The sequence below is a fragment of the Plectropomus leopardus genome, chromosome 20 (genome assembly GCF_008729295.1).
Source record: "Plectropomus leopardus isolate mb chromosome 20, YSFRI_Pleo_2.0, whole genome shotgun sequence".
In the NCBI taxonomy this organism is placed as follows: domain Eukaryota; kingdom Metazoa; phylum Chordata; class Actinopteri; order Perciformes; family Serranidae; genus Plectropomus; species Plectropomus leopardus.
In genome coordinates, this window is record NC_056482.1 from 21,892,590 (window position 1) to 21,919,280 (window position 26,691).

Below are 26,691 nucleotides of genomic sequence, written 5' to 3' on the forward strand. Positions count from 1 at the left end.
TCATTTTGTCTTTTTTTGTTGTGTTGACCCTGATTGTAGGTATTTTGTTTCTTTTTATTGTTTATTTATATTTTGGGGGTTTTGCCCCTGTTTTGTAGTAATTTTGTGTCTCTTTTTTGGTGTTTTGGCCCTTATCTTGTGTCTCCTTGAGCTGCTTCAGTGTTTTTTTGGTTATTTAGTCATTTTGTATATCTTTATGTTTGTTTTGCCCCTTTTGTGGTTATTTTTTGTCTTCTTGAAGTCATTTTGTGTCTCTTTGTAGTTCCTTTGTGTGTCTTTGTGATTGGTTTGCCCTTTTTGTATGCATTTTGTGTTTCTTTTGCTTCTTTCATTAGAAAATGGCAATGCTACTTGGAGACATGACAAAGACAAATTCTGTCAGTTTGTTATGAGAAAAGGTTTCCTACTTTTGAATCTGAATGCACAAAACAGGGACTTTTTGTTTTTCTGGCAACTTTTAAATAATTATTTAAGTTTGAGTTTCAAAACGACATAGCTTTAAGAGGAGGATTTGATAACTGATTCCGACTGGATAAATGCTGTAAAATTCCTACACTTCTGTGTTGGTAAGTGTGTTAATTTGATTTTTTTTTAAGTTGTAGCAGCTTCTATAGGGAGAGAGATAACCTAATTGCTTCAGCTGTGAGTAAAAGCAGTTGAAAGATCTATCTACTGAGCCAACAGCCCTGGTTCAACAGATGTGACCAGGTTAAAATAACAGGAGATAAGCAGTGGAAAGAATAAGTAGGCTGGCTGCTGCTCAGCTGAAGGGGCTCCGCATGATTAGGAAAACTTATATTTGGAGGAAACTACTTTTGAAATCTGTAATCAAATGCACTTTGAAATTAACAGCCCAAAAGAAAGACAAACACAAAGTTCACGATAAGGCTGCTGTGTATGTCTGTTGCGTCGCTGCAGCCCGGCCTACGTTGGTGGGAGTACCCCCTGCACAGGTCCCTTTTGCAGTGCAGATCCAGTAGTTGGAGTTGTTGTACACCGAGAGCGAGAGGGAGAGGAGAGGAGTGCGAGCGCAGCAGCTGAGTGAGCAGACAGAGGTAGAAACATTAGGTTATCTTCTGAGACTACCACACATCGACCTGTCACTTTTACTTCGTGCAAAGAGTCTATCCGAAGAGGACCACAGCAGCAGCAGCAGCAGCAGCGCCCTGGTCTGGTCTGGTCTGCTCGAGCAGCCGCCTGCGAAAAACTCCCAAACGCGGTCGTCTCAGCTGGCATGAGCTAACCTACCAGACAGACATGGAAACCAAACCGTTCTTGTCATTGGGTAAGTTTGTTATTGTAATGACTAAGCCTTGTTTTGTTGTAAATGTGAGGGGTTTTGATACGACTTTCATCGGCAGATAGTGTGTCCTCGCGCTGATTTTCTTTTTTTTCCCCGTGCCCCCTTTTTTCTTTTGACAGCGCGTGCAGCGAGTTGCCAAATGCATCAACATGTTTGGAGCTGTTGACGCGCTATTAGCGGACGCTGTGTTCTTTCGCTACTAATGACATAAAATGCAGTTTTTGTCGTCTGAATGTTGCATAGCTGGTGTTGCATTTGAGCTGTTGACATCTTTTGATACGGAGTGGCATCTCGCTTTGGATAAGGCGTGCGCACAGCTCGCGTGCGCTGCAGTTAAATATAGTTTTAACTTTGCTCGAAACTTTAATTTAAATGACGGTTACACATGGAAAAGTGCGAAGCGAGATGGAGCTTTGCACTTAAACGCGACAGTATGAGGACTACGTTTAAATATTTTTGCAGAAGCAGTTAAATGAAAATACATTTGCACGAGGAGTTTTTTTTTTTTTTTTTTTTTAAACTTTGTTAGCATTTGCTGTTTGTGTCAAGCTAGCTTGAAGTGTCGTGTGGAAGTTGTGTGCGTTTTCTTTAAGTCGGCTCACTATTTGATTCAAATTAAACGTGCCTTTTCAAGTTTTATGTTGTTTTTCACGTGACTTGTCTCACTTGCTTCCGTTTTACTTTGAATGTGCAGCAAGTGTTCCTAAGTGAACCCAAGCAGCATAAAAATTTGATTTAAACTTGGCTCTGTGCACAAAGTGTCTCTTTAGAACGCACTCAAGTAGAGATTAGTTTGGAAAAAAGTTGCACAGGTGTGGGATAACTGCACCGGGATCTTTGCACACTGTTGTCATGTCTTAGTTTTGAGCTGAGGCCAATATTTTTTGGATGAAAATGCTCATTTTATTAATGCAGGAATCAGAATGTTGAGGACACTTAGTTGATAGAACTCTATTTAGCACTTTTTGTGTTTTTATGGCAACTTTCACATACTGTACATTTTTCATGCTGTATTTCTCCAGAAAGTAAAGACTTGAAGGCAAAAGGGGGCATTTACACAGCAGTCATATTTTTAGATAGCAGCACAGGATGTGTTTGAGTTTCCAGAACAAGTTCAACAACAATTTGAATATATTTTTATGAGTGACTCTGTTTTCAAATGACTAATCTTAGGCCAAGTGTAATCTTCATTAAGGGGCCCTTTTAATTTCCACTTTAAACACACGCTGTCACACACCACCACACCACACTGTAAATTATTAATGCCGAGCTGCTACTGTGAGTTTGTCAAAGTGAACAGAGCAGACCCTTGTCCCCTGTAGCAGAGATACAGCACGGAGCTGTAGGCGAGCCCTGTTATTGTGTCTACTGCTCTTTCATGAGGGCGTCTTGTTACACCTCCGACACGAATCATCAGCTGCCTGGATGCACCGAGGAGATTCACGGGGACTTCTGAGACAACCGGGCCGCCTTTCTTCTGTTACAGGGCCCTGCTCGCTGACACTGTCGCCACAACGCCCTTTATGTGGCTTCCCAGAAATACTCTAAACCGCCAGCATTACACACACTGACAGACTGTTATTACAGGTGCACCGTATTGTGTGTCCACGCTGAAAGTGATTCAAGTTTCAGTGCGCCTAAGTGTGTACCAGAGTAGCTCTTGCAGACACTTGACAGCACATACAAGTCTATCTGAAAGCCTCTCTGGTTGGTGTAAGGCTTAATTGTTTAAATGAGCAGGAACACTTTTCCAGAATCTCATCTTTTCCTCGACACATGCTGTATCAGCAGCTTTTTCATCGCCTGTAGTCCTAATCTGCGGGCCCTTATATCGCCATTTATATTTAAACTTGCTCCATCAAAGGTCCACTTGAGTGCTGATTGGTAGTTGGCCACTTCAAGGACAGCACTATCTGCAAAGTCCTTGAATGTATTGATTAGCCGCGTACTCAGTGTAATTATCTGTCGTGCTGCATTAGAAATTCTGACATGCAACTGTTTGAAATGACAGCGGGTACATTTTTACAATTATAGATTGGTTGTTGGCCGTGATGACGACACCTTCCTTTGGCACCGTGTGCTCTGTACTGTATGGTGATGTGCTGCCTGATTTCCACTCTCACACACCCCCCACACCACCCTCCATATCTGACACTAAGCTATGAAGACTGAAGGGATGACATTGAAAGGAGAAAGTGTCCTTTTGTCACAGTAATATGAGGTTGATCGTGACAGTCTGTCAGTGGAATAAACAGTGCGGCTGTGAAAGGAAAGGATAGTGTTTGAGTGTGAGGTGGAAAGCTGATTTTTTCCTACAAGTCAGTCAAATCTGAAGGTAATGATTTACTATGTGGTTGATTATTTGGCACTGAGGTATGTCTCTTAATTGAAGGTGATTGTTGCAAATGTATGGTTTCATTTAGAATTTTTTTTTTGCATATCCATGGAGAGAGGATAGTGTTGTTTGGATTATAAACCCTTTTAATTTGGGTGATATGGATCAAACTGAATCAACAACAATGTACAGTCATTATTTCTTCTTTTTTTTCATTATTTCTTATTAGTTGATTACTAAAACAGTCTATGTTCACCAGACTTTTGACTCAAAATGACAAACACAATTTTATAGGAACTTATTTGAAAATCAAAACCTTTTTTTCTACAATTTTGTCAAATTTGAATGATTAAACTTTTAGATATTTGCACATTAAACGTGTACTTTAAGACTCAGCAAAACTAGATTATTTTAAAGACAATTTATTCGACTAGTCTTAAAGCAATCCATGACAGAAGTCTTTATTTTTTACAAAGCTCTATGGAACAAAACTTTTGATAAATTACAATTAATTTACACTACTGAAAAGTCCCTACTGACTCTAAAGGCTGGTTACACCACTCACAGTGTGTGTTGTTTGTCCTGAATCCAGTGTAACTTAACTGTGTGGTGTATACAGTTTTGGGGACTTTAAGGTACCCCCAGCAAAGACACTGACTCCTCATATCAATGAAGTTCATGGTCTTTGATGGGAAAGTGAGATTCATGATGGTGTGTGTGTGGGAGAGACTGACATTCCTTTTCTGGCAGTAACTCAGGAACAAAGGTAATACAGGGAGAGGGTGTGTGTCCGCCGGGGGGGGTTGTGTGTGTGTGTGTGTGTGTGTGTGTGTGTGTGTGTGTGGTGGGAGTGGGCTGGTGGAATTACACTGCCAAAAGCATTTGGCCAAGTTTGTCTTTTACGGCCGTCCAGTTTTGTGTTCCCGATGTGATGCTTTTGCTCCCCTTTTGAGAAAAGGGGCTGCAGCTGTCATTTTTATTGGAGGAGTTTTATAGCGAGACTTAATGGCTTAAAGTGACAGCCCCCCCACCCCCCCGTCTCTCTCGCAATCTCACCCATGAGGCCTTTTAGTCAAGCAAATCAAAGAAAATTTGCTTGCCTTCTATGTGCCCACTCTCCACTTTCCCACCCCTCACCCCTGCCAATATCCAAACCAAACTGTATGAGAGAAAAAAAATGATTTACACTCTAATTATGAGCACAGCGGGAGTGTGTGTTTTTTTGATTTACAGTAAACTGCGATGAAGTGTAGACCAGTATTTTTTCCCCCCTCTATATCTCTGCCGATCAGTATAAATCATTAAGCGTTGGCTTCAGATAAAACAGAGCATATTTTCGCCTGTCATGCTCTCTCCTCTGCAGCCCACACTTGTTTATGATCCAAACATATCAGAAACTGCTGTAGGGCTTTTCGATGCCCAAATTGTGGAGCGACTCCAAGGCTCGTTAATTATTTGTGTGAGGAGCTCCTTGCTCGCATGAGGTCCTTATTGATAACGGCCGCACTGAACTTTGCACCTCAAACCTTGACCTTTGCTCCTCGTATGCTCGATCATTTCAGGAATTTGCCTTTGGCGTTCAATCTGTTGTTTGAAGTGTTTAAAGACAGTAGCATGTAGTTTTTTATTTGTCTTTTTGTTTTAATTTCTTTCTGTCTACCTTTCTATTTCTTGCACTTTTTTATGTTTAGGGCCATCAGTAAAGATCATTTTCATTGTCAGTCAGTCTGTTGATAATGAAAATTATCTCTTTGTGTTTCCCAAAACATAAGTTGATGCTCTTAAAGGTCCTGTTTTCTCTGCAACTCAGAAGCTCTCAGTTAATTGTCATAGAGAAGTAAAGAAACCAGAAATGTAAGGAGCTGGAATCTGAGAAGTTTTACTTTTTTTTTTTTTTTTAAAATGACTTGAATAAAAATTAAACTGGTTGGAGATTAAGTGAAAATTTGACAATCTTTGTCAAGATTTCATTATTTGAAATTTATGGTAATTGGCACTGGTGTTGTGGCTAAGAATTAGTCTAAATTTAGTCTATAAAACATTCAAAAATGGCCTTCACAAATACTCAGAGCCCAAGGTGATATCTTCACATTGCTTATCTTCTGTCCAAACCCCAAAATATTCAGTTTTCAATCATATAAAATAGAACAGCTGCAAATCTGTACATTTTCAAAGCTAGAACCAGGGAATGTATAAACTTTTTCTTGATGAAAATGAAAACGAACGTGTCTTTTCAGCAATAATTTACACTCACAGTTTGGATTTGCAGAAGCTTGCTTGTTGCTGTGAGCGCTTTCACTGCTCAGCGCTGGAATCATCTGCGCACCATTAGTCTCAGGGTTTATTGCAGGTCCTCCGAGTGTCTGAATGGCTTTTCTGCGGGCTGGCAGTATTCAGGGTGCGTACAGCCACTCTTTTGAAGTGGAAACGTAGTCTCTGTGGGGATTTGACCAGATCACACTCATAATTCGCATTGAGATGAAGGTCGTTTTGCCCTACTCTAGCCGGATCGCTGTTCTCTGTGTTCTGTGTGCGTCGCTGTGCAAGCTATGAGAGACTGAGAAAGAAGAGCGACACTATAAGTATGAAAGAAAACGGCATATTGTGTTGTGAGATTAAAACCTTCCTAATAACCCAAAAGAAACAGTACAGAAGCAAACTATCTGCCTCACTCCTCACGTTGGCTTGTTTTCAGTAATAAACACGACTGCCGTCTCTTCTTCTGTGATTGCGGTAATGCATGAAAATATCTCGGCTGTTTGGCGGTTATGATGTATTTTGTAATGAAGTTATGCGCACATAGGCTTTGATGGGTATTCGCTGGAGAGGGATGACGAATCGAGAGAATCCTAGATATGCTATGCTCCTTCATGTCATTGTATTTCCTTATACTCACATTTTTTTCTCCATGCTAATTATAATTGGCCACATGAGAACCACAGATGTAAAAAAATAAAATGCTGATTTATTTCATTTAATGTGTAGATCAATGCAGCAGACTTCTATTTTCTGCAACCATATGTTAGGCCACAGTAGTTAGATTAAACTACAGTGGATCATTGCTTTACATGTCGTAATAATATGTATCTGTTACACTAGTTGCGATCGCTGTGTAACATGATCAAAAGCTGCAATGATTTGTTTGATGTTTCCAGAGAAAGCAAAAGAATTAGATGATGGACTCCAACTGTGATATTGTTTTTAATAAAACTGTATACACAGTGCTCTCCCTGTCTGTTTCACATGCATACTGAAAACACTCCACGTGTGCCTGCGTGTATGTACGTGTAAACACTGGCGGCCGCAGCAGAAACAGAGCACGGTAATTAAGACTGTCACACTTGCTGCTCCATCACAGTTTCTTTTTGAGGTCATGGGGAACGAGAGGTGTCCCAGTGTGCCCCACGCCTTCCTCCCTCTCTCTTTCCCCTCCACCATTGCCGCCACCGCCACCGTTATGTTTGTCTGTCACCTTGCCAGATGCCAGGGGGGTGGGGCTTCCACGCACTGCTGGGCACAGGGCCACGGAAATCCCACAGCATGCAAAACACCTTGGTTATGTTCTGTGTGTGCCTGTGTGTGAGTGTGTGGGTGTTTGGGTGTAAGCAGAAGGCAGCAGTTTTGAGAGCGGAGGGTGAAGGTTATGTGTACTTCCACATGCACGCCAACAAATACATATCTTGATTTTATAGTTTGGCATATCGGATTTATGGCTGCCTACCGTTTTTAATGTTCATGATCAAATGCTGTAAGTACACGAGCTACCAGAACACTAAACTGTGATTTTTAAAATTGAAATTAACTGGGTTCCCACAGTCATGGAAAACCTGGAAAAGGGATTGAATTTCACAAGTACAAGTTTTGGAAAATAGTTTTTTTAAATAAATTAAATTATATAAATTCAACATAATGGTGAATTTATTTTCTGTAGCAGACAACGTAACGTAGCTTTAGTATGCGCCAACATGTGACAATGATCTGGTTATAATTTTGTTTAAATGTTCATCACAGAAGTTTCTTCATTTTCATGTTTTCTGTCTCTCTCTTCATGTGTGCTCACAATGCATGCCAAATCATTTTTAGGCACTTAAGCCTCAGTGGAGGGGAATACATTTAAATGGCTGTAGGCTGTAGTCTTTCTTTTGCTGCCGATTTTTAAGAAAACATGCCTCCCAGAGCCAATTTTTATAGAAAATTTAAGAATTGTTGGCACTTTTCTTTCTTTTTTTTCCCTAAAAATGTATTTTTACAGAAAACCACGTTTGGAAGGCATGTTTTCTATAAAATGTTCAGCTTATTTATTTATTTTTTAAGAAAACAGGTTTGTAATGCATGTTTCCTTTTAAAAAAATTGCCAAAATTACGCAGTTTATCATAGCCAGAAACTATAAAAACAGAAATCATTGTTGACTTTTCAAATTTTCAGCCGTCCTTGAACACATCATTGGGGACGCTGAAAATATGTTTGAATAGACTTTGAATTTTACATGTTTTAAAAAAAGTGAGACAAGGTAAAAAAAAGTGAAAAACCAGTATGACTAAATCAACATAAAGAGTATCTCTACTAATGCTGTGGTCTGCACTGTTAAGTAGAAGGTTGTAGAAGGCAAATTTTGAATGTTTTTTTTATATATTTGAAGAAGAAAGAAGATTTAAAAACAAAATGATTTGCCAAAATATACTCAAACCTGGCTCAGGATATTCCCCATGTTTCTTTTGCTCAGTCAGGTAGAGGTTTGCACTGGCATGGAAGTTAGATCTGACCCCTGTGAGCCCACCTCACGCTGCCAAATCCCAACTCAGAGTTGAAATGTAGTTATTCCCCCTTCAGGGTGAAAGAGATATGCTTGCTTTGAACACACAGAGAGGCTTTTACACGCAGAAAAATAACTTATTTAGGACCAGCCGTAATTTAAATTAGACTTGAATAAGACACGGTGGCCTGTGGGCACCAAACAAAAGTAGCTTATAATAGCCAGTGACTCAGTTCTCTGAGGTTATGTTTTTACACTACACATATTTTCAGGCAGCCTGCAAATGTGATAAAAATATTTACCTATTAGCAGATAACAAGCTCACATTTGCTAGTTCTGGCTTGATGAACCTGGCATGATCATGAGGTCATAATGTTCCCAAAATTAACATATTTCCTTAGTGTGAGCTCCCTTTAAACAAACTTTTGCCTTTTTTTGTCCATTATCTTGTTATGCTAATGCAAGGCAAGGTGTGTGTATTTATATGAAATTAAAGTCTGTAGCTGTAAAATACAGGTTTCCCACAGTCGTGGAATTCCTGGGAAAATCATGGGATTTTTCAGTCATATTTTCCATGCCTGGAAAAGTCATGGAAATATTGATAAATCATGGAAAGTTTGGAAAAGTCATAGATTTTGTTGTGTGTAATGACATTTATATTGTCTGTGGATAACCCCAAAGAGACACAAAATGACCACCAGATATAGATAACAAAATGTAAAACGGCTGCTAAGAGATGGAAAACTACCACAAAGAGATGCAAAATAATCCAAAAGAGATGAGAGAGAACCACAGAGATGCGAAACAGCCACAAAAGAATAAAAAAAAACAACAACAAAGAGATGCAAATATGCTCAAATATGTGCCGATGCGTGTGATACATTTGTTTACCACCACAATAAAATGAATAGGGTTTGAATCTGCCATGTCTGAAAATTATGAGTAGGGCAAGATAAAAACATTTTTTTATGGGTCCATGGAAAAAATTTTAAATTTTGTTCATGCAAATTGGTGGGAACCCTGAAAATAGCATTAATGATGCAATAGTGTTGATTTATTCAACGAGTAATGCAATGCTCTCTTTAGATCACGTTCACTTACAAATATCAAATCTGTAGCTCCTCTTTTTCATAATTTTTAACACTTTTCCCCTTCATCCACTTCCTGCAGCGATTTTCTCCCCTACTTAAGAAACCCATAAGCTCTACAAAAGTCCTTTACCCTGCTTTAAACACTTCTTCACCTTAGGAGCTTTGGCTAAGATGCTTTGTGAATTGCTTTTTTTGGGATCTTATCTTAAATTTAGGTGAAAATATAGATTGCCTTTACCATTTGGACCAATCAGAGCAATAGAAAAGTTTGTGAATCCTGCTCGTCACCTCCACAATGTGAATGCCATTGCTACACTTGCTTGTTAAGAACAAATAACGTGCTTCTCCAGCTGTGTCAGAGCAACTGTTTCTCTTTACCTGGCAAATGTAATATTGCATGTAATGACGGCTACTTTCAGAGGGCTTGGAAGTGGTGATTCAAACAGTGAATTTCTCAGTTTTAGCTGTGCTAACTAGCTGCTATTAACAAATACAACCATAACTGCAGAAAATTGTTGCATTGCTGATAATAACACCTTAACAGAAGCCTCCATTTTTTCTCGTTCTTGTTTCTATAGTGACCGTTATGTTCAGCGTTCGTTTGCACAGGTTTTAAGCCCCATGTTTCATGCACACCAGGTTTTCAGATTTGCATTAGCTCCTGTCCTGCTGTGCAGTATCCCTGATTATCTGATTTCAGCAGAAATGTTAAAAAATAAAACTTGCAACTTTGTCTTGCAAGTTGCTCTTAGAGTTCTTGCTCGCCTCATTTTAGAGGTTTCAGTTTTCCCTTCCTGGGAATCAGCCCTGCAGGGATTGAGGACAGTTGAAGCTGTTGAACCAGATATTAGCAAGACTATTTCCGGATCCTGTAAGTGCCAGCTGTCAAGACACAGGCATTAGAAAGTATTCTTCGACTTTCACACTCTTCTAACAATAAAACATCAGGATTCTGCTTCAGCTTTGGCAAAGTGGCCTTTTTAAACCAGTCTGTAAGATCAGAGGCTACGACTGCAATTATGATACACAGAAGATCCATTAGAGGAGTTACCAAACAGTCAGGATTACTGATGAGATGGAGGATACCGAGGGACGTTGGCAGATGCAAAAGTGTTGAACAGGTCAGCACAGAAATAGATACAAAGCACGTGCTTACTGAGTTGTAACTTTCACATTATTTTCAGAAATTACCATGCAAGAGAGAGAGAGTGAAAAAGAAAAGATAGCATTTGAGATAACAGGGTTCCTCTGTGGGTTTTTCCTCTGCCTGCAGTAGAGAACGAGTGATTAACTCTTTGTTGACGCCGGCAGGTCTAGCGCGTTCATACATCCGCCCAGACTTCGGCCCCTCGGCCTCAACACACAAACACACACACACCTGTATGTATGTGCGCACGCAGACATGTGCACATATACAGAACGTCTGCAGAGAAGTCTGGAGGGCTTTGCCACCTATGCTGAAACACCTTGCTGCGGCCGTCTGGTTTTTGGAATGTTCTCAACGGCAGGAAGGGTGTTGAGCGCAGAGGGGGAGGGGCTTTCTGTCTGGAAAACAACACTGGCAACTTGGAACGTAGAAGACAATCTAGAAGGCAATAAGCAACACAATGATGATCCAAAAATTAGCAAGAAATAAGCCAAAAAGTTACAAGAAAGTTACGTGAAATTAGCAATGACAACAATAAAATGTGAAAACAAAAGTAAAAGAGAGAAAAACAGGAAATTACCTGAAAAAGTGTTAGAATAAAATGATAAATATAAATAATAAAATAAATATTTCTGCAACCTAATTCTAAGTATATAAATAAAATAGTAATAGTTTTCATAGTTATTTGATCATTCTCTCTTTTTCATTTTCCTGTCGTTTTTAATAACAAAAAATAAATAAATCAAGCCAATTTGACCACATTTCAAAGGTTTAAATGCTAATGAAAGGAGACTAAATGCAGAAAAAGAAAAATAATGTGGACCCAGGTTTCAAAGGCTTAATAAGCACTGTAAACAATTAAAATGAAAATGAAAATTTCTAAATGATGGCGCTTAGGTGGCTTTTCCCTCCCTTCCTCTCCCCACAACATTCAATCTATTTGAGTTCATCGTTTAGTGCCCCTTAAGGGAAACTTGTTTTGCAGACAGGGTGTGCATTAAAATCACACAGTAGAGCCATGTAAAAGAAAACAATGAGGCCACATAATATTAGGCAACAATGAAACACATAATAAATTACTCCAATTAAACCCATCCTGGCCACAGTAATACCAGTCTTTTTTATTAACAGAGCACCACTGCTTAGTCGCTGAAAGTAAGAAGACTGAATGCAGAAAGCGCATTAACCAGAAACTGTGTTGAATTTCACAGAATGCTATAGAATGTGTTAACCTGCTTATTAGCCTGAGAAAACCCCTTGCATTGTGCCTACAAGGAAAATGTTCTCAGCATCATGTAAATGGATTATGCACATGGCTTTGTATCAGTGCTCCATGACAGTGTAATTTCTTCTCGACTCTACCATAATGAGTTTCGGCGCAGATGCAACCCTGCCTGTCTGCATAAATCTGTTGTTTCGGAGAAGAAAGTTGAGCAACCAGGTTTACAAGACAGACAGAGACAGGCAGGCGCGCAGGTGCTGGCCATGTCTTTGTCATCAGCGCTCTGCATACCAAAGTGCTGACAGTTGCCTGCGTGAACGGCTCTGACAAGTTCAAGTGTCACATTTAGGATGCTTTCTTCTGTTTCAGCTCAGAGTGAGAAACAGGAGAAGGGTGCAGATTAAACGGGACAGATCTGAGCATTGAGCTGTTGGCGGAACGGGACTGTTACTGGCAGGACTGTGTGCAGCTGTGTAGATTTATGTATTTGTGTGAGTGTGTGTAGTCATACACTCACTGTAAAAAGAAGCTGTTTGTTTTAACTTAAAACTGTATCTTTTAACTTAAGTTAGTGTCAGGGGTGTCTCAGAATTTTAAGTTGACTGATTTTGGAAGGACAAGTTGAATCATTACAAAATTAAATTGTTCTCTCAAATTCAGTCAACTTAAAAATTTAAGGCAGCAAAGACAGTGGACACTAACTTTTTAAATCAAAATGAACAGCTTCTTTGATAGGGCTGCAGCAATGCATTGTGCTTAGTATTAATTGTGCTTTTTTGTGTGTTTGTGTGTATTTCCAAAAATCAGTTCATAATTAGTCCATTAACTCGTTGAAACCTCGATCGACGCTGTTTTCTTGTGCTGCGTTGAGTTGCCTTTCACAAGCTATATGACCCTCAAAACCTGAGCAAATTTGTTTCGATTTGTTCGATTTGTCAATTTGTTCTTTTTTGCTTATTGTCAGGTAATTTTCTTGTTTTTTTATTTTAATCCATCTATTTATTTATTTATTTATTACTAATTTGTCTTGTTAAGTCACTCATTGCTTTCTACCCATGTTTTTGAAAGAAGTCAAACCACTTTGCTCAGATTTTGTAAGGGTTAAATGTTAGAAAACATGAAAAAGGTTGGTTGCCTTGTGTGTTATTCAGTTGACAATGACGTAAAACGGACAAAAGATGCAAATCCTTTCAGAACGAGTAGGCATATTTGCATGTATTTGACTATCAGAAGGGACATGTGAGTATACCGTGGCATACATACAGTATGTGTCAGCATGTGCAAGCCTGCGCATGTATGCTTTGATGTGCCATGTGCATGTTTAGCCAGTGCTAAAACATGTATGTTCTGAACTGGTAGCGGCAGTGGTAGTGGTTTGGAGTCCCCGGCACGCTGATTCATGAAGCGGTGTATTTGGAGCAGTGCAGAGCGGAGCAGCTGAGAAGCAGCACGCTGTCTGGGAGAGGGAGGGTCAGGGGTTGTGACTGGGTCATGCTCTGTGGGAGAGGGGAGCAGCGTTTGTATGGAGGTGAGGAGAAGTGATAGAAAGGGGGGAAAACAAAATCATTGTGGACGCTTGCGAAAAAGGAAGCAGGAAGCATGTTGTTTTCGTATAGGTCTTGCCTCACTGTGTGCACGGCTTCTTTTTTTTTTCTCATCGCATCAGTGCAGCTATTGTTAGTAACAGAGTTAATTGTTAATTGATCCAAAGAGCGATAAAACAAGGCACCTAATCTCCCTCTCTCTGACACACACACTCTCACACACGTGTGCTGTAGAGAATGAGAGTGGATGTTTATTACAGGATCCTAGTTGATGCTAAGGTGCCCTGGGGGCTATTAAAGCCCTCACTTAAAAGGCACTATCAGGGAACACTGATGTGGGCTGCTTGAAGGGGGGGGGCTGTAAGAGAAAGAGAGAGTGAAAGAAAAGAAAGAGAAGAAAGAGAGGTCCTTGTGAGCAGCAGAAGGAGGGAATAAATAGAGTGAGCACATCTGGATTGCCTCAGCAGAATATTTGTGCAACATCTGGAAAAATTCCCTGGAATTTAAGGGTCCCCTCCTTTCATTTCAGTTATTTTTTCTCCTTCTTTTCACTTCTTCCTCGTCTCCGTCCTGTTTTCCGCATCTTCAAAGTCTCTTACCCCGGTGCAACAGGCACGTAAATACTCCTGTAGTAATGCACGTTGAGCCCTTGCAGACTTTATAGCGGGCCAAATTGGGCCCATGTGACCAACTCCCCTTTGTGCAGGGCTGGGCTAATTAAGTGGCACAGAAGTGAGAGGGCACCCGGCTGCGGACCCAGACCGAGACCAGTCCCGGGCCAAACACAACCCCTCATAAAAACAGCAAAAAAAGGAAAAAAGAATTCCTTTACTTTCTGCAGACAGTAAACTTTAAATCATAGCATGAAAAATAACCTCTTTGTTTTGTTTTCACCAGAACTAAAACAGACGTTTCTTATATAGCATGAAAGAGCCATTGTATATGATGATTAAAACAGGCCACCTTTGGGTTATTTCAAAAAGAAATGTAGCTTTTTCATGTATTAGTTTGTTGTCACTGAAAAGCATGCACAAATAGTGTGTTCATGAGCCTCCCTTTGAGATATTAAGTCCCAAGAGGGCCAAGAAAGCCTCCGTATTAAATCAACACCTCAATCGATTTGTATCGCTCAGCTTTCACAGAGTGCACAGTGCTGGGATCAGCTACGGGGGCCCTTACTGTTCATTACAGATGTACGGTGAGGCTTTTCTCCGTCTCTACAGTGACATCACAAGCGCCGCTCTCTCTCCTCTCATCAGAGAAGCCGGTGTTCATTAGCTATTAAGATTCCGACGAGCTCCGAGTGCCTTCTGTCTTACCTGGCTCCTTGCGGGGCGGCGGCGCTGACAGGCAGGTAGCTCAGTTGGAGCAGAGGGGAGAGCACGGAGAGCGCAGAGGTACATGCTAATGCGGCGACTGTGCTGATCAAAAGGGGTGCATCACGGTCTCCGTGTGATGGGCTTACTGATGCCGTGCCCCCCTGAGAGCTACAGTGCGCACGGGCAGGAGCAGGGCAGTGATCAGAGGGAGACAGTGAGAGACAGAAAGGAGGACGGGTGGAGAGAGATGGGAGGAGGAGAGGAAGAAAGACTTGCATAGAAGGGAATAGATGACAGTGAATGAGAGACGCATGGAAAGACGAAGAGAAAATTAAACATATGTGAACCATAAATGCCAAAAATTCCGTCATTATCTGGTTATCTGAGAGGCTGCTCCAGTCGGTCAATCGTCTCTCTTTCTATGAGGACACTGAGCTGATTTGTTTTTTCCCATGTTGCTCTGCAGTTGGCCTACATCTTTCTGCATGGCTGAACTGACGAGTCGGACTCCTTTCTAGGAATGCTGATGTTGATGATATAGTCTGCTCTGCGTGTGTAATGCTCGCTTATGTATGTACAGAGCAGCCTGTTTACCTGTACGAGGATGTGTGCTGCTATCCGTTCAGTCCAACTGAGTTTACATGAGCAGGCATGTTAAGATTACTTCTTTATTTTATTTTAGATATGAAAAATCCAGCAGACAGTTTGCAGCAGAAGCAAAACATTTAAAATTAAAATAAAAAAAACATACAAGGTCTGCCACTAACATGATCATTTTCATTATAAATTTGTCCGGTGATGCTTTTTTTTTTATTTTTGATTAATCCATAATCCATTAATTGTCAATCCTTGGAAAACACCATAGGGCTTTTTTTGTTTGTTTGCTTGTTTGGTTTTTTTCCCTTATCACATTTTGCTTGCTGTGGTTTTTATTTTCACAGCAGTACATAGTTTCAACATCTCTATGGAAATAACACATTCTCACCTTGAAGGAGGGATCAATGCCATATATCATAAAAAATATAAAGACACAAGTTGAATTTCTTTTACAAAAATTGTCTGCTTGGTATAAACAGCCTTCGGTTTGTCTTCATTCTCATCATAACTGTTGGTCTCAGCGGAGTCATTCACGCTGTTTTTTTGGGATGTAGTTACTGCAGATGGCTTATTTTGGGCTAAATTTTAAATAAGAAAAATAGAATAAAGCAATTTAATTAAGTATTACTTTTTTAGCACAGCCTTGATTCTGTTTCCTCAAGGGAATGTTTATCTCGCATGATATTTTTAACTGGAAATTTGAAAATCTAATTTTGATTTGCAGTTTTTATTTATTTATTTTTTTAATAACATGCATTTCAGACCTGCTGGTAGATTTTTGGAATTAAATTTAATTCTATAACATGTTAGAAAACAGTAAAAAAAATGTCTTTTATAGTTTTCCAGAGTCCATGGTGCTGTTTTCAAATGTCTTCTTGTGTTCGACCCACAGCCCAAAACACAGAGATAGTCAGTTTACATGACAAAAAACAGAAAAGTGGAATATTCTTGTATCTAAGAAAGTGGAAATACAAAATATTTAGAACGTTTTCTTGATAAATTACTTCACAGTTGTTTGATTATTGAATTTGTTGATTTATTTTCTGTCTGTTAACCAACTAAGCAATTGTTTCAGCCCCAATTGATAGACATACCAATACAAAAGTGAGTGTAGACAGGCACACTTTAATATAAATGCATGCAGGATTATTGTTAAAATCAGCATTCTTAGAAAGAGGTCTCTCACCTCCAGGCTTTGTACTGAAATCAGATAATGACAGTGTGGGTCTTGCTTCCTTTAAAATGTGAATTTTAGAGCCTGAGGGCCATGTAATACCCAAGACCTCTGCACCGCGCTTCACTGGGAAGCATTTTCCCTGTGCCTTTAGGTTATCACATATGCAGACATCTCCTTGCGGCCCTGCAGAATGACCTTGCTCCGGCTCGTCCTCTTGCCTGTCCCTTGATCCAAATTAACTTTGCTGTTTTGGACCCTACTTTCTGAGAGGATGCACCATTGCTCAGCTCTAAGCCGATCTGACGGTCTGTCTCTCTTGGTCAGTAATTGTTATTCGAGATAAGAGTTTTTGCCCTGGAAGGCAGATTTAGTATTTTTGGAGCAGTCTTATGCTTCGCTGGCTCATCGCATCTTGCGGCGTCTGCAGGTAGATGTGCAGTGATGTCATCTATGTCATTTTGGTAAAGGGGGTATGCTGCAAGCCCTCAAAAGGTGCCTCACCTTTTGACCTGGACCTTAATAGAGTATCAAAATCAACCAGATTCTTATTAAAGTAGTTAGTTTTTATGCACCCTCAGGCTTGTGCTCTCGCTCCAGGTCTACACAGTAAAACTCCAAATAAATCTCCAAAGGCTAACCAAATTATTTGATGTTTTCCTAATAAATGCCTCTATTAAATAACAAGCCAAATGATTGTTTATATTTGAGACAAGAAAATGGTCATAAAGCTGAATAACGTCTGAGACTGTACACACAGCAAGATGTAGACCTGTGGAAACAGTGATGTCATTGACAAAATTCTAAATAAAAAAAAAGTTAACTCTAGGTTTATTTCTCAGTTCTATTTCAAGAAATCATAATCTGACCAACATCTATGGTGAATGTAGCTACAAAAGTTTACATTGATAATCAAGTAGGAGAACTTTTGTTTATTCTCTTAAAGAATAAAAACCATCATCCCAACTCTTAAAATATGATGTTTGCAGCTAAAATATTGCATCTTGTTGCAAAACAGTTTGTTCAGTCATTCCAAGTAAATGTTTTTAAACAGCATTTTTTGTAACCTTGTAGGATTATACCTTAAAATTTTGGTTATTTAAAAATCCAACTGACATTCAAAGACTTTGACATATGACATAGGATGTGAACTTATGACATATGACATAGGATTTCTGCAGGTCTTGAAAAAGTCCTAAGCTGTCTTGAAATAGTCATTAAACTGTCTTAAATTTAAATTTTTGAGGTCTTAATTGCTGCAAACATTTTATCTTATTTCATATGTTAATCTTGGAATTACTGAGTTCTCATCAAAATGAGTCAAACTCTTAAGTGTGAAAGTCTACATTACTGATAATACAAAGCTTACAATTTTAATCTGTATACTGTCTTTTTGCTTTATACCCAAACTAAGCTGATGGCAAAATGTAGATTAGGCTGAATAACCATTGAATACCTTGAATAACCATATACCGACCTAATACATACTTCTGCATGGAAAGCCATATACACTGTAATGTGTGAATTAGAAAAAGATGATTTCTCAAAAAATCTGTTTCAAATATGATTAAAAATGATTGAAGGGTCTTAAAAAGCTTTAAATTTAGGTGTTTAATTCCTTTTGACACCCTAGTATAACATGCAGTTTTCATCTAGGCTTAAATAAAGCATCAAGCTCCCATCAGCCCATTCATGTAAGCACATATTGTAGCATGAGGGATATTTATGTCATGTAAGGTCAAATAAATTGTTGTGTAACAGTGTTGGATAGATTTGATCTTCATTGCAGCAGCTGCCTGCTTTATCTGCACTCTAAAAACACAGTGATCTAAACGCACTGTGGTGGGCCCCGTGACCCTGAAAGCCCTGGGGTCAAACTGATTGGAGAGACGGGCCACGTGTTGGTCTGGGTCTTCAGTGGAATTACATCATATTGATTGGCTCATATCCGGTGAGGGATCTCCAGTTCGGGTTCACTTATTGAAATTACAAGGAGGGAGCGACAGATTTCAGTCAAGTGCCCTGCAGTCTCTCAGTCATACACACACACACACACACACACACACACACACACACACACACACACACACACACACGTTTAGATTTCCTGTGTGTCCCCAGTCTCAGCTGACCACAGATGTGAATGAATGATTGATATTCCCCGCACTTGGCTCCAGTGGATTGACTGAGCGTATGACCAGCTTAGCCTGTAGTCTTCTGCTTGATCGGCAGCTATAGTTTCCTCTTTCGATGGAGCAGGGTGGGTGCAGGGGATGGGGTTGTGGCATTTTGCATCACATGATATGTCACCCTGCATTATGCTGTGTGTGTATTTCAGTCATTCATTTGACTTTCCACTCAGATGGTCTTTGAGTCACAATAAAAGTATTTAAGTCAGTGACTATTGAGCAGCCTCATTGTGAGCCTTTTTTTTTTTTTTTTTACGATTGAAAGTCTCAGCTATTTTTAACTGATTACTTTTTTATAGTAAGGGGCATTTCCATGTGTTTGTAGACTTTCTGGGTTTTTTTTTGGCATCTTTTTAAACTTCTGTGTGTCCCTTTGTATGGTTCTGTTCTCTCTCTAAAATTTGAGGTTTTTGCGGGTCGGTGAACAGCAGATTGAGCTCTCAGTTATTTCTTTTTTCCTCTGCAGAAGTTTGTCACTTGCAGGGAGGATAATTTACCTGGAAGTCTGTTCACAGCTGGTCAGTTCACAACGATGGATGAGGAAAAAGTGAAAGGCAAACTTTTAGACCCAGCAGAATTATTGGTTAAGTTTCACTTTTAATGCACCTGACGTTCTGCAGTACGGTCCCTGCCCCAAGTGTGCTCCTAATGAACAATAGATTTTGCTGTGGAGTGAGTGCTCCTACCTTTCACGCTACTCTTTGCACATGCAGACATGAAGACAGCGATACGGAGGAAGAGAGAGGCTGCACCGTAAGGTGAGGTACTGGTGAATATACTGTTCACAGCAAGTTAATACGATATAGTCATTAGACTCTGAAACTTTGTATGGAAAACAAAACAAATTGTAGAATATTTGTATGCGACAGACAAATCTGATTCAAATGGCATAATTTTGAGTTGGGTACAGCTCTATTGATAGGCTAATGTCATCAAAAGTGCAACAAACCAGTGTATAATAATTTTATACCTTTATATCCCTGGTGGGGCTATTGTGTCAATTTTTTTTTACAGAAGTTTGGCTCATAAATGAAATATTACTTTGAAGTTTTGAAGGACGTTTAGCAAATCTTAACAAAACTACTGCAAAATAGCTGTAGTTTCATTGGAATACTTTGTTATTGTCTCACAAAATTGTCCAAAATAATAATTCAGTTTTTGAAGACTTGCTGCAGGTAGTGCTTAGCAGTGAAAGATAGTTCATGGCATTTAACATTCATTCATTTATTTTATTTTGTGTCATTTGACATATCGCAATATCATTATCCAAAAATGTCATGTTCTACTGTCCAGACATTATGGCACACTTTTGCTGTCACTTTGTAAGAAGTTGAAATGTGACATCTTTGTTTTTTACCATTTTCCTGTCCTCTGCTTTCACTGAGGATAATGGACAGTGTATGATACAGCCATTAGCCTTTCACAATGGAGCTATCTCATACTGGAACCGTGTTCCCTCCTGTTATGATCATTTTCATGCTATCTCAGGCTCCGGCTTTGTTTCCTGTCTCAGAGGGAACGGCTCGCTCGAGTCTTTAATGCTCCGTTTTTGTGCTCACTGAAAAGCCTTGCTTCCAACCAGAATACAGCGTAGCATCACACTCGCTATGCTGAGCCTCATCCCCCCCGTGGAAGAGAAATAATTTATAAAATGAAAAGTACATTTGTTGTGTAAATGACCACATGCTGTAGGATATTTAATCCTGCCTGCAGTCGATCCCAGTCATGTGACTTGACCTAGTTTTGTCTGCCTCCGTCTGTCTCTCCTCTTTTTCTCTCTTTCATTCTCTTTCTCGCTCTGTCTTTCTCCCACAGTCTCCAAGCGTTGCTTTGCTCTCCTCTTCTTCCTCTATCCCTCTTTCACTCTCATTTCTCCCTCCCATTCTTCTTCTTTTTGTTCGCCCCCATGCTGGCTGCTGTCTTTATTTCTGTTCCTCTTTTATGACTTATCCAAGGATTTATCTTTTTCCTCCTGGTGTGTTAATATCTGGATCTATGTGGCCAGGAATTCTGTCCTTGATTATATCTTGAATACAAACCATTCTCAAAAATAAAGTTATCTGTCATAAGAAGGAAGTGAAACTCAGTCACAGAGTGACAGCAGATTGTGCTTTATTGCTGAAGTCATGAGTCATCCTTGGCTTCCTCAAGATTTTTTTTTACCAACAACTTTTAACAACGGCAGAAATGAGTCTGCATCATTTTTGCAAGCACTTCATTGCGAGGGATTTCATAAAGATTTTTAGCTTTGAATCTTCTTTTCTTCTCTGCATTGTTCAGGCGGCCTTACAGTGGCCCTGAGTTTTTCAGTCTGTTTATTAGTTTTTTTGGTGTTGGGAAAGGCACAGCATGATATACATCTTCAAGAATATAAGTCTTATAATGCTGGAATGCGATTAAAAAGGGATCGTGTTGATAATTGCAGTGATTGGATTATATTTTATGGGTACAATTCTACTGAAAGTAGAATGATTTGGTTCAACTCTAGTGCGTTTTGTTGTGTTGGTGTCTTGGATCTTATTGCAACTTGCAGTAGAGAATAGAATACAGCAATATAAGATATAAAGATAACATAATATCCACTTAAGTGTTGCACATTATTATTTCCTAGTAATTTAAATGAATGTTCTTTCCTTAAATCTGAGGAGAGGAGAAATCTTTCAGACCAACCAGTCTGCACGTTATTCTGTGTATATTTAAGAGTACTACTTCATCTTTGTGTGTCTGGGACTCATGATGCCACTTGTCGCAGCCAACTTCACTTTTAGGATTTTCCACACAGTGATTTATTTGTGGTGGCCAGCCATGATTAAAACATCGGTTGCCAAATATTGAATTGATTTGATATTTTTAGAGCTGGAGTGTTCATTAGGAACATAGTATATTGTTCAGTAATTAATTTGCACCTCAGAGTGCAGAGTATCTTTGGGCACAGACAAAGCAGAAAAATGTAAAGGTGCAAAGAAAGTGTAATTTAATGGTGATAGCACTGGGTCCAGAAGTTTGCTTTCACCTACTATTTAGCAGCTCCTCCTTCGATCTCATCAGTTCTGATGAAACTGCTGCTAAAGGAAAAAAAAATCATGGCAAATTCCAACTGTGCTGCTTTCACGGACCTTCAAAAACATCACAGTGTAGAGAGGGCACACAAAATGATTAAAAGGGACACACACAAGATAATAAAGAGAACCCTCCCCGCTACTTTCACACAGCTTCTACTTCTGTGGGAAACACTGACTTTGCTATAACTTACAGAAAGATCAGGAGAGCCAGGCCAATACCATCAGCTAAATATGCTGTCACATACTGGTATGCTTATACAGAGAAAAGAAAAGGGGGGTAAATGTTTGTGCTTCGCAAAATGCGGCCTTTGAGAGCAGGACGGATGGTTATATAGGCAGGTAGATAGCTAAATGGATGTCCCTGTAAGTGCAGCTGCAGCCTGCTTGGCAAAGTCTCAAGTGTAACGATTTGGTCGCCTCTTGGAATGCGTGGCATGTATCCATTCCTGAAGAGCGCAAGAGAGATCACTCAGGCTTTGGAATAATACTGTAACCCATAACAAGCCTCAGCCTCAGCTGTCTCACTCTTCCAGCGAACGCTGTAACCTCCACATGTGGGTGATTTTTACACATTTTATATTTGTATCAGCTTAAGCTATTCTGTATGTTGTCATAACAAGTGGTTTACATGCTGTTATTGGCTATTATCTCTCTGTAAATACCATTTAATGCCGTTGCCTGGGTGGTGAAGCTTTCAGTGTTAAGGTTTTGTGCAAAAGAACTCGTTTTCCATGTGCAATTATCAAATTACAGTAATGATGTCACTTCTTTTTTTTTTTTTTTTTAATTATTTCTCCTCCAAATACAGAATGCTGAATTTCAGCACCAGATCCAAAGCACACCATGAATCACATACAGGAGCAACTATGTGCAAAGCATCACATTTACAACTCAAGGCTGGACAGCTATAAGAGCATGTTTTTTTCCCCCTTGAATGGCATTTTAGAAGTTAAAAAATGCTCATGCAAGATTGATTATTATAATCAGTTCTGTAGAGTTTTTGAAGGTAAGACTCATAAACTTTAATGAAGGTCTATTATCATGAACCTTTTTACAGGATTGGCCCATTTAAGAGTCATTATTTTACTGCTGACTTTAAAGGAGCAGCAATGTTTGGCTCGCTATATTTCATAATTTTTACATAACATGCATCAAGTGCCAAAGAGCAAGTTGAGATTTGTAGCCAGAGGTTTTCCTGGACCTCGTCATGTCTTTGCTTAAGATTTTAGGATTAATTAGGCCTTTGCTTTTTCAAAACTACCTTACATGTGAAGACAGGGAAAACTAAATGTCATGTTCTAGGTTATTTTTCTAAAATAACATGTTTATGGCTAGAAATGTATGGAACAGTCTAATTTGGATTTCCTCAGCGCTTAAACATTATATATAAACATAGTGCCTTGTAAAAAAAAAAAAAAGAAGTTTGCAACAAGGAACAAAATATACTCTACCTCCATTCTCACTAATAATAGCTTGCATTGTGAATGTCCTTCACTAAGTACTTGCTTGGAGCTGAGATTCAAGGTCAGAGTATTTTTATTTTGTTAGCCCAGTCCATGCCCCTTCCCCTCAGCCCTTACTTTCCTGTTTTGGGCTTTTACATCCTACGGTTAAGATATCCCGAATCTTGTTGGGATAGAGCAGGACGGCTAATTGGAACAAGCATAAGAAAAGATATCGCTGGTATGCCGATGTCTTAGCTAACTAGCTGGCTAATATTGCGTTGTTTTTTCGGATTTATGCATGACAGTCTCACATTTTGATATATTTCCATGCAGCATTCCCCCACTGTGATGCCACATGATGCCCAAAATCTAATTTAAGCCCAGCAGCGAGGTTGCTCTTCTTGTTACTGCTTCTCTAATATTAGTACAGACTGGCACGATAGAAGCACCAGTTGCTTACATTAGCCCGGTAATGCAGAACGGTTCTTTTATTAATTTGATGACTTTTTTGATGGAATGATAGCCCGAAAAGTTGTGAACAAAACGCAGGCCTCTCAACAACAGCAAAAAGATTCCTACAGCCTAAGCACCACAGCAAGAGACAGCATATCCACAATATGTATTTTTGGGTCTTGAGGGTTTGTCCTTTTTCATAGTGGAAGATTTCAACCATTACCCCTTTTAACTTTGTTCTAAGGGGCAAGGTGGCTCTTGTAAATGATGGTTAGAGGTGAAAATATGAAATGGGATTGGGCCATAGAGTCATTACAAAAACAGCTTCCTCTTGAGGTACAGCAGTCTTAAGCCATGTCATTAATTTGATACCTGAAATATTGATACTTGAAGGTTTATTCAGTGAGAGAGCCCTGTTGTCTCAATTCATTACCTTGGCCTAAACTCTTCATTCCAAAACTTGACTTTGTAAGCACTGTTTTCCTGTCCAAGTCCTTCGCGGTCCAGCCTGGCTCGATGTCATACAGAGATACTGAATCAGAGGTGTGCACTTTACGACCAATTTACTGTAGATCTGAAATCCTGGACAGGATTATTTCAATATTTTTCCCTTCTGGAGCCTACTCCCTAATGGAGCTTTACAGTCAACAGGCTGGAATGAACATTACTGGTTTTAAAACCCCTCCATTCATATTTAATGCCTCCAACTTAAAGAGGTATTTTAGCCGAAGAGAACACCTAATCCCTGTTTTTAAAACCGTCCTACGAGTGGTCTGTCTTGTGTAATTCTTATTTGACTGCATTATGAATTTTAGTGTTTTTATTGTTGTTCTGGTTTACAGTGCACACCCATGCACAGCAGCTGCGGCTCCAGATGTTTTCATTTCAGGTTTTGAATTATGTACCACTTCATAGTAACGTTTCAGGCTCAAACACGCTGTTTCCAATGATATGTAGCTGTCTTTTAGTCAAGCTTTTAAAACGCAGCTGTGTTTCGATTTTAGGAATTGCACATAATTACCCAACAATAATTTTTAAGTGTTTAAAAATAAAGGAATTAAGTTTTATGTTTATGTAACATAATTTTTCATTCTCAGTGCAATACATTTGCTAGTTCTACCTTCTCACCTGTTGGTTGTTGATTGGCCTTTTTCGTAATTTTTGTTAAAATTAAAAATGCTATGTGTCATGCATTTCATTTTTTACCTAACATATTGCTTTTTTTTTTTAAAATAAACCTAATAAGATGTGAACACAGGACTTCGAGAAACTAGATTTTTCAATCTTGTCAAGTGGAACACAGTACGACAGTGAACTCTGAGGGTCTCACAACAACAAAGGCAGAGCAAGCATGCCTTGACTTTGGCATGTGCGACCTTGATTGGTGAATCTGGGTCAGAGTTATAGGACATATTGTTCGGAAGAGAAGAACAGAGGACGTGGGTGGCAACACAAGTCCTCTGTCCTGTTTTGTCCTTGGGTGTTTGTACATATTTACATCCTCAGTACGTGGATTCAAGACATACTCAGCTGAGGCAGCAGGAGGAGGTTAATGGGAGACTATGCTCCTGCAGAGACAGGAGCGGGGGCGTGTGGAGCTAATTTAGCAAGCTAACAGGAAGCGTGCTCTGGGACCTTCCACCAGGACTCAGGCAGCCAGCGAGTGGGGCACAGGTCGCCACGCTGTACTGTACCACACCTCACTTTGTGCCTCGGAGCACCACCACACTGCTCTCGATGCGTTAGATTTCCCCCTGCAGAATATTCATCTCTATACTGTGAAGCCAAGCTTTATTTTAACATCAGTTGCTGGAGGTAATTCTCTTTGATCACTGCAAAATGTCAGCTACGATCAAGGAAAATCGAGGCCATGAACTTAGGCCAGAACCGTATCCGATTGCAATCATTAATCAAGGATAAAAATAGAAGTTTTGATGCTAGATTGAAGCAGTGCAATCTAGGGTGAATCCTACAAAATGTTGGAAGAATTTCCTCCTGCAGTCCATTAGAGGAAGCACATAAAACAAAGTTTTATCTCTCCCCTTCTGAGGGTGATATTTCACAGCCAAGAAAGGGCTAGTGTGCGTTGTGCCAAGGGCTGTTGGCGTGTGCACGTAGTCCGTCATGTGAACGGCTACTGTAAAGATCAGCGGAGGGATAGTAGATTTTTAAATGCTTCCTTGTGTCCGTTCGCGGGTGAAAGGAGCCTCTTTTAGCCTCGCAGCTCTTTCTGAGTCCAATCACACAAATTTGATTATAGTCGTTTGCCCAAGGAGCTGCTCTGGCTGCTGGGCTGCAGTGAGGCCCTTGTTCCCCCTATTTGCCCCGGAGAAAGGCTCTGACGTGCACAAGCAGTCTTTTAACCGGCCCCTTCTTTTCTTCCCCTTTAACCTTATTTACCACACTCTTTTAGTTTCTCTCCCCCATCCCAGCTCTCGCTGTCTGTGGCTGCTCACTAGTGGCCTGGCTTTATCACATCACAGCAAGTGAGACTAATGACTGTTATAAATTATCAGGAACCACTGCTTTGGTGTCATCTAAGCTTAACCCCTGCACTGCGTAATGATAGAATGGAAAAGGTGAACCTGAGCCACAGCCAAAATTTTCACCTGTTTAGTATTTCACACTCCTAATAGACTTATTTCATAACTTCTACTTCACAGCCGTTATGTTTGCAGGTGTACTGTATGTCTGGGAGCAGTCGAGTTTGTTTTGGCATAGAAGCATGTGTGTGGGAAAGAAATCAAACCAAAAATTTGACACCAACCAATCCAGTGACTCGTGGAGGTGGTGGGGTTGGTTTTTCACATCAGAAATTGCAACAGAATTGAAAGACAGTGGGCGGAGCGTTGTCAGCGGCAGACTTTGCCACAACCACAACCACACTTTCAGCTAGTTGTCTCCAGACGTGTGTTCTCTTTATAAAGTCTCAGAATTGTGTCTGGCTCTGCCAGAGTAGTCATAACCTCAGTGTCAACAAGGGCAGCGGAGCAGCAGCACTGTTTAATAATGATGGACTTTTTTGAAGCTGAGAGGTACATAAGTCAAAGTTTTGT

The 26,691-nt window shown here is 39.8% G+C and overlaps 1 protein-coding gene across 4 annotated transcripts in view; it reads left to right on the forward strand.

The window, feature by feature from the left end:
* Positions 1-1,022: 1,022 nt before the first annotated feature.
* Positions 1,023-26,691, forward strand: part of rxraa (retinoid X receptor, alpha a) — a 130,283-nt gene continuing 104,614 nt past the window's right edge. For all 4 annotated transcript variants that reach the window (XM_042508876.1, XM_042508878.1, XM_042508877.1 and 1 more), the window contains exon 1: positions 1,023-1,285. In XM_042508876.1, coding sequence (XP_042364810.1) covers positions 1,258-1,285 — 28 coding nt within the window. In that variant the 5' untranslated portion in view covers positions 1,023-1,257. The remainder of the gene's footprint in view (positions 1,286-26,691) is intronic.